Raw genomic sequence first — 12,620 nt, forward strand, 5'->3', positions numbered from 1 at the left:
CTGACGTAATACACCGCGTCGACAGAGCTGCCGCAGAAACTTTGTCACACACATTTATTTGAATGCTTACTTTAGAAATAGAAAACAATCACAGCGACTTTAGTTTGTAATTATAGGCTTCCTCCATGCTAGCTTTAGTTTAATTGATTGTATATATTATTGCAATAAATAAAGATTTGGTTTCCCGTGGTTAACGTCAATAAACTACCCAGGTAGCAAACAGACGTTGGCCCAACGTTGGCCCAACGACTGTTGTTGTGTTGGGCCAACGTTGGGTGCTGACGTTGGCCCAACGTAATTTTGTCCGTTGGGCCAACCATGTTGTTGGACAGCCAGCAGACCTTCTGCCAACCTAAAAACACCTTACCAACCTTTTGCCAACTTAAAAACCACTTAAACAACATTGGGCCAACGTTGGGCCAACCATTTTGTTTGACAGCCAGCAGCCCTTCTGCCAACCTAAAAACACCGTACCAACCTTCTGCCAACTTAAAAACCACTAAAACAACATTGGGCCAACGTTGGGCAACCATGTCATTGGACAGCCAGCAGAAGAAATAGCCTATTTTAACCATCTGCCAACTTTATAAAAAGAAAATCTGCAAACTTATAAATAAATAGGCTTTACCTACACCTTTCACTCAAATTTTAAGATTGTGACATGGCCTATTCATTGTTAAATTGCATTAAGAGAAAGCACAACAGACAAACTGAATAGGTAATAAAAATGAACCTATTTATTGGTAACACAATAACTTACTTGCTGCAATTTCAATGCAGTTAACAACATATGTGTGGTGCTGTTGTTGAAAAACTACAGCAGAAAATAGATAAATAAAACTCAGAATGTTAAAACATCTCCACAGTCCATTATATACAAATACATTCTGCAGATTTTCATTCTGGATTTGCAACGATGAGTCGATGTACAAAAAAGTAGAAAAAAACTACACAAAGACAGCAGAAAAAATGCAAAGAAAAGTAAAACATAAAGTCAAAGGAATCAACAAGGAACCAAAAAGTGACAAAAAAGGCGGCAAAGAAAATCCGGAAGAAAACAGAAAATGTGCAGATTACGTTTTTTACAGATTTTAAGTGAATTAAAGATTGTGTGCGGCTCTGATGATGAAGACAGCGCAGAGGAGAAGTAGCAGCATATACTCCTGTAAAAAACAACAAACAAACAACTTTTTAGAACATTTAAGATGTGTTATTTAATTAATTGAATATTTATAATTATTAATATTTAATAATTATTTAATCGATACATCATCTTCAATAAACCCGTCTCTGGCGTGTTGCCTCGGATCTTTCGAATATTCAGATCTATTATGACCTCTGACCTTTAAAATTGCCAGAATAATAATAATAATAATAATACGCTGTTTGTTAATAGGCCAGAGGAGAACTGGCACGCTGACTGAGCCTGGTTTCTCCCAAGGTTTATTTTTCTCCATTAGGTCTCCTGATGGGGTTTTGATTTCCTTGCCACTGTCGCCTCTGGCTTGGCTTGCTCAGTTGGGGAAAAACTATTTTTCAAATATATTTAAAAATAAATCTAATTATTAAACTAAATTAACCATATAGACCAAATGACTGATCTAATTACTGATCTAAAGCCCACATTGTTACTGTATGATAATCGAAATATATTCTGTTGCATTATTTTTCTGTTTAACACTGTGAAGCTGCTTTGAAACAATCTGCATTGTTAAAAGCGCTTTATAAATAAAGTTGACTTGACTTGACTTGTTGTTCTATTTTAATAACAATCCAAAACAAACAAACAAAAATTCTGATTTTCATCATGCTGGGGTAGCAAATTTTGTATATATCTTAATGCAGTGTATGCCTATTAAAGATGAAATACACCTCTGTTTAATGGTGGGGTTAGACAGAGGAAGATAAAAACAATCATTGGTAGACACTTACATTCACTTTCACAGCTGCTGGAATCTGCTTGAGGCATCTGCTTTTCTGTGTTAAAGAAAAAATATAGTAATTATCAAAATGTAAATTACTTACAACTTATATATTAATATGTATAATAATTAATAACATATTTGATCAGCCTTAAAAGGGGTTTCTGTACCTTTTTCTGTTGCTCTTTTTTTTCTTCCTCCATTTCGGTCTCCACTATACTTCAGCCAGGTTTTTATTTTTTCCTCTGCTTCCACCACTTTTGCTCCTTGTTTTTTGGCTGCATCTGTAATAATCAAATTAAAGAAAATAAAACAGAGAAAGGGTTAGCAAACAGATCTTATCTGAGGTGTATTTTGTAGAGCTCTGTGTGATTAGATTAATTGGCATTCTTTCATTGACTTGCATTGTATTTCATTCAATGACACATTATGTGAGACTCTAAGGGGTTGTTTCCTCTTTTGCTATTTCAAAGTTATGTCTAAGTTTTGAATGTTTTTTAAAACATATCACCTATGACAACTTTTGCTAGCACGAGTGTAGAAAATGGGCTCTTCTGTCCTCTCCCTTGCCAATTAAAATTGTTGGCCAACTCATTGGTTATTATTTCCCTCATGATTCTGTGGACAATGTCTTTGGCAGATGTTCCACCCAAGCTGGTAAGATATCTTGTCTATGAAAAAAATTAAACATAAAATTGTGTTAAGCAGCAGTAAATCAGGTCTAGATACATGTTAGTATTCTTTTAAGTGAAGTAACAGAAGCAGAACATTAGAATTTACCAGAGAACGTTGTGTGTCTCTGTTTGACAGCCTATCCTCCAGATCTTTTATGCCTGTCATGTTCCTTAATGGAAACTGAAACTCCTCATTTACAACTTCAGCTGCATTCTCTCTTCGCATAATGGCCTGAAGGAGGAGCGTATTCTGCCTGACTTGACCCTTTATCTCTTCCAGCATCTGGTAGAGCCGGAGTTCTCTTTCTGAATCAGACAAACATACGATGCAACATTATAACTAGGGCCGGGACTCGATTAAAAAAAAAAAAATCTAATTAATTAGAGGCTTTGTAATTAATTAATCAAAATGAATCGCATTTTAATTGCATATAAATATTTGACCTGAGAACAATGAGAAGTAATTTTTCACATGTATTATTAGTATACCATTGAATAATGACTGAATACATAAGCTTAATCAACAAAATATTGTTTATTTATTCTAGTCCAGCAGACCAGTGCAATGTTTGCCATTAAGTGTAGCAAAAGCATATTTGTGATATTTGAGGCTCGATGTGCTGCGGTGATACGCAGATTCCTTGTTGTATAGCTTGCACAAAACCGTGCTCTTGACGACGCTTCCATCCTTTTGTTTTTTAAAACAAAATTTCCCATCCACAGGGCCGAGCAAAGCGGCCTCATCAGCTTCTTCGTTCATGTTCACTCATGCCCTGCGCCTCAATCAGCTCCCTAGTTCACTAGTTAGGGCACTGATCAGGACATAAGTCAATGGGCTGACTCCCTGATCAGTGCCCTGACTACTGAACTAGGGAGCTGATTGAGACGCACCCATGGTTTGTTGTTGTCGTGACTCCGGAGCGAGCGCTAGTTGGTGTTTCAGTATAATCGGTCCGTCGAAACTCATTCATTGAAAAACGTTCCGCGGTGCAAAAATAAGTGTGGTTAAATACCTCTTGTAAAAAAAAAAAAAAAACTATTGTAGAAGGTTTTGGAGTAATTCTACGTACCATCTTGTCTTGGTTCAGGGACTGTCACAGCAGGTGCTGATGGTGCAAATGGTGGTATGGCTGGCAAGTTCAGGCTTTTGGCTCCATTACTGCAGAATTTTTTTTTTTTTTTTGGTCTTTCCATTGTCTCTGGATATGGAACAGTTAGAAACAGAATCAGTAGGCTACAATGTACAATACATTGCCAAACATCACAAGATTTACTTCATCCAGAGTTTTGTTGCGATCTTATACAACAGGAATGTGGCCAATGTTCAAAAGTTCCTTTCAACATATCGTCCTCTTGGAATGAAATATAGTTTACTACAACTCAATTTTGACAGAGATGTCATATATAACATTGTACTGTAATTTCCCATCTATTAGCCACAGTTTATACATTTATTTTGCTAAATTTTTCAGGTAAATACACGAGAGCAGAACTTAAAGGTAGGGTAGGCCGTTTTGTATGGAATGAATTTTGTGCCATAATTAAACAAATAAATCCATCATTTTGCAAACAAACGCGATCTGCTTTGCAAAGGATAACACGACTTGCAAACAAACAGAAAGCGATGTGCAAATGCAGTTCGCGCTGATTTTCTCACAAATGCAGTTCGCGCTGATTTTCTCACAAATGCAGTTCAGGCTGATTTTCTCACAAATGCAGTTTGCGCTGATTTTCTCACAAATGCAGTTCAGGCTGATTTTCTCACAAATGCAGTTCGTGCTGATTTTCTCACAAATGCAATTCTCTTCCAAAACAGCAGATTTCAGGCATGTAATAATTCACCCATTTTTGGGGGGGAGGGGATAAGCCTTTTGGGACTATTCACAAACAGTATTTGCATTAATTTGTGTTAAATATATTATTAGTCCCGAGATTCTTCGCCTTAGTGAATAAATACATTGAGCGGCTTATATACATCTGTATACCTTGCTGGTCTGGTGGTAGAATTTATGTTAACCGTGTCAAAGGTTTCTGGTTCTAATCCGCTCTTATGTATTTTTTTTTCTTTTCTTCTTCATTAAAATCAAAGATATTCAATGATTGTATATTAAGAGCAGGGACACAGGGAATAGAGTGTCTCTCTCCGCAACGGCATTAAGCGATAGATTGGCTCGTCTGTGTGTGAAGGCTGTATGCACTAGCCAAAAGAGAACGCAAACCCCGCCTACTTTGATTTGATTGGCCATCTCAATCATTTTGACATTGACAAGCGCAGTTACACCTGAGGCAAAACAGACTAAAATGTTACTTTTAAACTTTTTTGTCATCCCAACAACAACATCCAGAGCCTCTGGGGGGTCAATTTGGCCCTTTCTAATTATTGGGGGGGGGGCTTTTCCCCTTCAATGTCTATGGTGGTTACCACCCTGTAGTGCAATACACCTACAATACTTTGAACAAAAATAGTTAAAATGGTATAGTTTTAACAGTGTTCATTAAAGTGCTAAATTTGATATTGCATCAGAGATGAACTATAGTTGGCTGGGCTTGGTCCTTCTCCCCCATTCACAGGGAAATGGTGACAGCAGAAAAACAAATATTCATCATTCTGCTTATAATATATAGCCTACTCTGCTTAAAATATATTTTATTTTATCAGGATTTACCATATTTAATGTGACAGTAACATATACAAAACTAAATCTGTCTAAACTTTAATCCACAATACATATTTTTGCACTTTTGTATTGCAATATATTGTGACACGATACACCCTTACACTATTTTGAATGTTCTCATTTGAATTGTATCATCAAATGTACAAATTACATAAAAGTAAATTCTTTTTTATATCCCGTTACACTACAGTGGATAAATGATATAGAGGATGGATGCATGCATTTTAATGAGAAAAAACTAGCCCTAGCTAAAATGTTTTCAGCCATAATGTCACTACTGATTTCGCTCTTGTTGGTCACAATAATATCTATATATTTTTAGGTTTTTTTGTTTTGTTTTGTTTTTATGAAATAGGGTTGACAAAGTGAAAATCTCAAAATGAATAATAATAGATACAGTAAGACAGAAATACTGCATCCGGTTCCTCGCTCATTTTCATCTGAAAACGTGTTTGAAAATCGTAAATTGACCCAAAGCGCCATCTGCTGTTCTGGTAGAGGAAGTTCAATCAATCAACTTTATTTATATAGCGCTTTTACAATCACGATTGTGTCAAAGCAGCTTCACAGTGTCAAACAGGATAATATTGCGACAAAATTAGATTTGGCTGTACAGTCGTTCTGGAGAAAACAGTGATGTTATCAGCTTATTTTAATTTATCATATACAACAATGTTGGCAGATCAGTATTATAGTTTATAGAATTAAATAAGACCTAATTCATACATTTTATTTGTATAATAAGTTGAATAACTTTAATCATATTTTTAGTGTCCCCAACTGAGCAAGCCAAGCCAAAGGCGACAGTGGCAAGGAACCAAAACTCCATCAGGTTGCTCAACTACATTTGTGAGAAAATCAGCGCGAACTGCATTTGTGAGAAAATTAAGCTGAGAGATAGTAACAAACATGTATGCATTTATGTGGATTTGGTATTTGTTCAAAGGTTACATGCAATTTGTAGGATGGTTTGTATTTATTTGTGAAATATGCATGCTCACTCATTTATTTGCAAAACACAATACATATATTTGTTACTCCTCTGCGTTTTCGCTCAAACTGCTCTTTGTATTTGCACATCGCTTTCTGTTTGTTTGCGAGTTGAGTTTTCCTTTGCAAAGCAGATCGTGTTTGTTTGCAAAATGCTGGATTTGTTTGTTTAATTATGGCACAAAAATCACTCCATAGTTTTGGTCTAACAAACTTTTTCCCAAATCTTTATATACCAATACATAATTAAAATGTAAGAACTCTGGCAAATAGAGTATACAAATAGAGTGTCTGTACCTGTGTGGAGCCAGTTTGTTGAGGCCTGCACTGGAGGTCTTCCTGAAGCTGTATCAGATGTAAATCCATTTACATATTTCGATGATGGTCTGTTGGACACATTAAGTGTAATACATTTTTTAAAAGTGCAGTGCAAATAAGCAGTAGGCTATAAAAGGAGAACAGAGGAAACATACAATCTTTTCCGTACACTGTCCTCATCTGTAGACTCCAAACTGTTGCCTTTACAAAACTTCACCAGCTTTCTTCTGGCTTTTTCATAGGAATCTAAACAAAGAAACAAACAACATCACTAAGCATATTATCTGAACATTTGAAAAGAACGGTTTGGCATAACTCACAAGGAACATCTTTTAATATTTTTTAATAGTTATTTCTAATTAATAATTAATTCCTCAAAGACTTACCATACTCAGCCACCCATTCGGTTATATATTCGCCCCATTCTTCATCAGGAGTTTCATTTTTTTCAACCGCTTTTCTACATTTTGTACCATTATATGGGGGCCAAAAGGAAATTTTTTTATCGATGCTCAGCCAGTCACTAGGTATCACCTCTGTCTCATTCTTTTCAGTAAAAACAACTATAGAATACATCTATAAAAAACAAAAACAAACAAAAAAATATATCTAGTGTTACAAACTATATACATTTATTGAAGCTCTATTAATTACCCAGTGGAAATCTATCTAAACTAAAATATGTCCTAGTCTTATTATTCTGGGGAGTGGGGGGATTGGGGGATTGGGGGAATCAAGCAGTATGCAGCAAAGGATATGCCACAAACCCATCCTTATACTGTAAAAGAAGGACTTTTGAAACAGTCTGTGTAGGAACAATAGTCAATGACTGCCCGGGTTGTTTCACAAAGGATATATCAAGACTTGATGAATCAATGGGATAGGTGAAAAAAGATGACTTATTTTGGAATTAAAGACAGACTAGATGTGATGCTTCCTTGTCTTTTAAAATGTTTTTCACTATATAAATATCTCCATTGAACAGAATATAGTTATCTCCCTCTGATAAACAAATTAAAGTCCCACCATTTACGTATTTCTTATACTGTGTAAACTTCTGAGATGTCACATTGTATGGAAAAGGCCCATTCTTATGTTCCTGGTAAAACCCATCCTTGCACATCCTTATTTTAGTTCTGACACTTGCTTTTCTGACAATCTCCTGATGATCTGTTGAAGGGGCTGGGTAGGGGTCCTTATCAATTTTTTTAATGTGTAGAGGAAGTTCTCAAATGGGAAAGCTGCAAAATTATGCAGCACACCAAACTGCCTTGCATCATTGGCAAGATGTGTCAGCCCGTGTATGTTATACACAACGTAATTACCATAAACAGATTGAAAATGCTCGACAAATGTGATCAGTAACTTTTCAGCAAAATCACAGTACTGGAGACACAGTGATGGGCAGCATAGTATTCGAATGGCTACATGCAGAAGCATAAAATTGTGGTATAGAACATTCGGCAGATGGTCTTTCAGTGCTACTGGACCAGTGTACAAGAGAAAAGTTCTGAACTCGGTTGCTTTCCACCTATCTACCTCAACAAGGGATCTCCCTTTTCCGTGCAAACTCTCTGGGGAGTCTCATGGCAAAGGACATAAGCACTGCAGAAATTAGGCCTATCTGATGAGCACTTAAACGAGTTGGAAGCGGTCCCCTCATCCAAAACCCTATCAACTTTCTCACAACCCCAAGAAAAACCAGGTGCATAACATCTAATGGAAATTGGGAGACCATACCAATTCCAACCCTTGTCAACACACTGGTCCCTTTATGGTGAAACTCATCGTCTTTATTAATAAAAGACGTATCTGTCCGTAAAGGTGAATCGACTTCAGGAAAAGTCATGCGATTTTCCGCCCATGTTCCCTCCTGTGTGCATTTTTCACAGCCGTGGTATGCATTGTGGGCTTTAATGTTTTTTACGAAAGCCCTCGCACTTGCATCGCAAACAAAATTTGAAATTTTAATATCTACATGTTTGCCAATTACATCCACACCCTCTAATTTAAGCTTTTCATATTCATTTACAAATGATTCTAGGAACAGATTGACATTCTCTGGTTTTTTAGATCCAAGATATAAAGCGATGACAAATGGTTGCTTTGTTTTGTCTTCCTCTACCAAGCCTAGAATAGGCCAGAACTGCTTATTGCTGCTTTTGAATAAAGGTAGTCCATCAATATTCACTTGTAAATTAATAGCCTTAGGGAGAGGGTCTATCTGGTTTAACACATGCCTAATGCCTTTCTCAACTCCAAAATAATGCATGGTGCCACCAGCAATCTGCTGGACCTCATAATTAGTTGGAGTGCTTAAAAGAGTGCGGGCATCCTTTGGGAGATATGGATGATATTTTCTCAGGATGCCCAACAGCCCATTTAGATGGCATTGTGGTATTTGGCTGTCTATTGCCCAACCTCTGAGCTCCTCCCCAAGACAACTCTGCAGACTCAACAAATTCTTCATCACTTGAGTCAGTTTCTGTCAGAGCATTTGACCAAAATCCATCCATCACATTATCGTCAACATTAAACTCAGTCTCTGACTCGTCTGATTCATAGGACATGGGCCAATCAGATGCAGCATCTGACCACACATATTCAGCAGGGGCGTTTTTTTCCAGGCATAAGTTAACATTGGCTGCGTCTGATTCAGCATTGACGTGAACCTCACCAAGGATATTGTAAGCCCTTCGCTTTGCCTGACATTTAAGTGTTCTGTCTGAATAAATGTTGTCTGCAGACATAGTTAGTTTGCTGCCAAACAAATAACTAACGTTAATTACTACAGCTGATTTCGGACTACGAAAGCTACAATGCTAGGTAGTTGATGTTAAATGTTAGTATTTAGATTATAAGACTACATTTACATTAGATTGCTAACGTGAAGCTATAACAATGACTTACTAGATAACAGATTGATTATATATTAAAACAATATATTGTATCGAGCAGATTACCTTGGACTGGCTGGGTTAACGGCTGAAGAGAAGTAAAAGACGGTTACAATATAACGGTAATTCGAAATCACGCACTCACTGTTTTTTTGAATGAGCTCGCGCCTCAGCTCTTCTGACGTCACGCGCACTAGCGCAGCAGTCATCTATTCCAGTGTTTCCCAAGGGTGCCGCGGTCCTTCAAAAATATATGTATATATTTACTTCAGGAAAAGTCATGCGTGTGTACCGGAGGCCAGCTAGTAGTAGTTGCTGTGCGAGTAAAACCTCACTCCTCTGACCTCAAGAGACGCTCTAGCGACCGACGCTAGAGGTTGCGGCCTTTAGCCTCCTTGTTAGAGCGTCCGACTCTCATGCCGGTGGACCCGGGTTCGAGTCCCGGTCCAAGCAGTAGGGGTTACATTGGTGCCGTGACCCGGATGGGAGTGAGGTTTAGGGGGGTGAGTGTACCGGAGGCCAGCTAGTAGTAGTTGCTGTGCGAGTAAAACCTCACTCCTCTGACCTCAAGAGACGCTCTAGCGACCGACGCTAGAGGTTGCGGCCTTTAGCCTCCTTGTTAGAGCGTCCGACTCTCATGCTGGTGGACCCGGGTTCGAGTCCCGGTCCGAGCAGTAGGGGTTACACGTGTATATATATATATATATATATATATATATATATATATATATATATATATATATATATTTATTATGATAAAATGTGAATAAAACAATTAATATATTTTGAATGAATCTAATGTCTGAAATAACATATCTAATGTCTGACATCAACGTCTGTATTAGGGTAAAACAGTTCTCGATTCGCATGGTTCGGCACGCACTTGCAACGCGGTTCATCTCACATCTGATGACACATCTATATAATATGGGTTGTAACTTGAAAATAATGCTTTATGTATGTTTCTGTCGAAGGATACTCGTGCTGGATCCTTGGTGATACATTACAACAGTGATATTAAAAGAAAAAGGTGGGCAAAACGTTTTTTGCAGTCATCACCAAGCAGGTGCAGTAAGAAGACGCGAATGAAAACTCGCGCACTGTGAGATCTGTCTCTGTGCACTCATCCGATAGTGCGCACGCGTCTCACAGCACGCAAATATTGAGTTATCTTTCAAATCACAGCTCTTGAACCGAAAAAACTCACACAAAAAGTATGTCAACTCAACATGTCCATCTTGATGAGTAGCCTATTGCATTGTCACTGAACTGTATACATTCGAGAAATACAACGCATATCCGTACATTAAGGTCTTAAAGGGGCAGCCTTCACTGCTGTCTCAACAAAAGACAAGGACTCACTGCTCTTGATTGAATAGCTTTTGTAAGTATAATAGGATTCTATTATATTATTACATTATATTATATTATTACATTATATTACATTATATTATATTATATTATATCAATCTTTAATTTTTACAGTCAAATATGCAATGTTATTTTACATTTGATCAATTTCTGTACCTGAAAACTAGTTAGACCTACCTGAAAAATCTGGAAGCATTTTTTTTTTTGTATCTTTGCTCAATAGTAGTTATTTGTGCTGCTGCTTGTATTTAAATTAGTTGTTCTTATTATTTTCTTTATTTTTATTTGACTTAAATAAAACATGTCAAATAAAATTTCAAATTTACACTATTTTCCCCATGTTTACTGGGAAAAATGGTAAAACATGAAATGCTGCATGCATATATTTGAGGGAAGTGGTGGGCCATTGCAGCTGACCATACCAACGTTGGCCCAACGTTGTATTTCTGTCATATAGGTTGGGCCAACGTAACCAACCAATATTGACGTTGGCCCAACGTCTGTTTGCTACCTGGGTAACCATAAATCATAAAAATTCTGACATCAAGAAGAAACGCATTAATAGTGTGCATTTTTTTATGTATAGGCTAGTATCTTTAACTCACCTTTTAAGACAATGATCATGTGCGTTTAGCGCCATCACTCGACAATCATATCTTTTTTCGTGATTTTTTCCTATGTAAAATTATTGGCAATAGATACAGAAACATGACATCATCGCTAAATTGGACTAATTTGGACGGCCACGCTAAAAGTGTGCAGTTTTAATCAGAGGATTTTAGGACCTTGTGTCAGGGGGAAATGATTCAAATATGTAACAGCTATTTTTTTCTGATTTCTTACCCTGTTTTGATGTAAAGTAAATGGAGTCGAGGAGTCAATTCCATAGACTCCCATAGTGGGAGTCGGGAATCGGAGTCGACTCCAAAAAACTTGGAATCGAACACCCCTAATATTAAATAATATCCTGACTCTTTCAGGCTTTATAATGGGAGTATTATATTATACTGTGATTTTGAAGCCCAGTAAGTGCCTTCTGAATCAAAGCCATGTGTTTTTATAAGAAAAACATTTATAACTTTATAAATTATGATCACTGGCTTCCGGAATCGACCGTATGGGAGTCTAGTTCCGGCATAAGAGTGACCTCTGACCCGATACATGAAGTAGGATGTAGGAGTAGCATATGCTCACGAGAGAATAGACCCCTCTCAAACACATAGAGCTAGAACACACTCAAGCTCCTCCCACATTTCTCTCTAAAAAATCTTCTTGTTTTAGATTTCTAATTTGTGATCTGTTTTGTTTTGCTCTATCCTCTGCGTTTTCTGCATTAGTCAATGTCATATGACGGTCAGGAGTCACTCTTCCTTTTACCAGAAGAACTTTCAGTGCATAGAAGAGCAAATAGAAAGAGGGTATAAACTTCTTATACAATTTTGGTTAAAATATGTAATAACAGACAAATTCTTAATTTGAAAAATAATCATTTTATTGTAAGTAATTACACAGTAATTATGTTGCAATCTGATGACTTAGGACACATTTTTACAATAAAGATCATTTCAAGCAGCTTCACAATAGTAACAGGAAAATAATGCAACTGAATTTCATAGAAATATAGTAAAATATTTACTGTCCCCAACTGAGCAAGCCAAAGCCAAAGACAACAGGGTTGACAGTGGCAAGGAACCAAAACTCCATCAGGTGACATAATGGAGAAAAAAACCTTGAGACAAACCAGGCTTAGTCAGGGTGCCGGGGTGACAT

General features: G+C 37.1%; 1 protein-coding gene across 1 annotated transcript; it reads right to left on the reverse strand.

The window, feature by feature from the left end:
• Positions 1 to 847: 847 nt before the first annotated feature.
• On the reverse strand, positions 848 to 9,714 carry LOC137088835 (uncharacterized). Its single transcript, XM_067452187.1, has 10 exons — positions 9,546 to 9,714; positions 6,969 to 7,042; positions 6,738 to 6,828; positions 6,562 to 6,650; positions 3,667 to 3,795; positions 2,703 to 2,902; positions 2,434 to 2,593; positions 2,093 to 2,206; positions 1,933 to 1,977; positions 848 to 1,163 (listed from the first exon to the last, which is right to left on the reverse strand). Coding segments are annotated over exons 1-10 (1,047 nt in total). The 5' UTR covers positions 9,689 to 9,714; the 3' UTR covers positions 848 to 1,161.
• Positions 9,715 to 12,620: the final 2,906 nt, after the last annotated feature.

Source organism: Pseudorasbora parva, chromosome 9 (assembly GCF_024679245.1).
Source record: "Pseudorasbora parva isolate DD20220531a chromosome 9, ASM2467924v1, whole genome shotgun sequence".
Classification (NCBI taxonomy): Eukaryota; Metazoa; Chordata; class Actinopteri; order Cypriniformes; family Gobionidae; genus Pseudorasbora; species Pseudorasbora parva.

What these genes read in the sequence shown, in the direction of transcription:
- LOC137088835 (XM_067452187.1), bottom strand. Translation starts at nt 9,688, where the DNA reads ATGACTGCTGCGCTAGTGCGCGTGACGTCAGAAGAGCTGAGGCGCGAG. An exon ending in CCCTGAACCAAGACAAGATG is followed by an intron (nt 2,903 to 3,666) that starts GTACGTAGAATT and finishes TGTCTGATTCAG; the next exon opens with AAAGAGAACTCCGGCTCTAC. An exon ending in AAAAAGAGCAACAGAAAAAG is followed by an intron (nt 1,978 to 2,092) that starts GTACAGAAACCC and finishes TCTTTAACACAG; the next exon opens with AAAAGCAGATGCCTCAAGCA.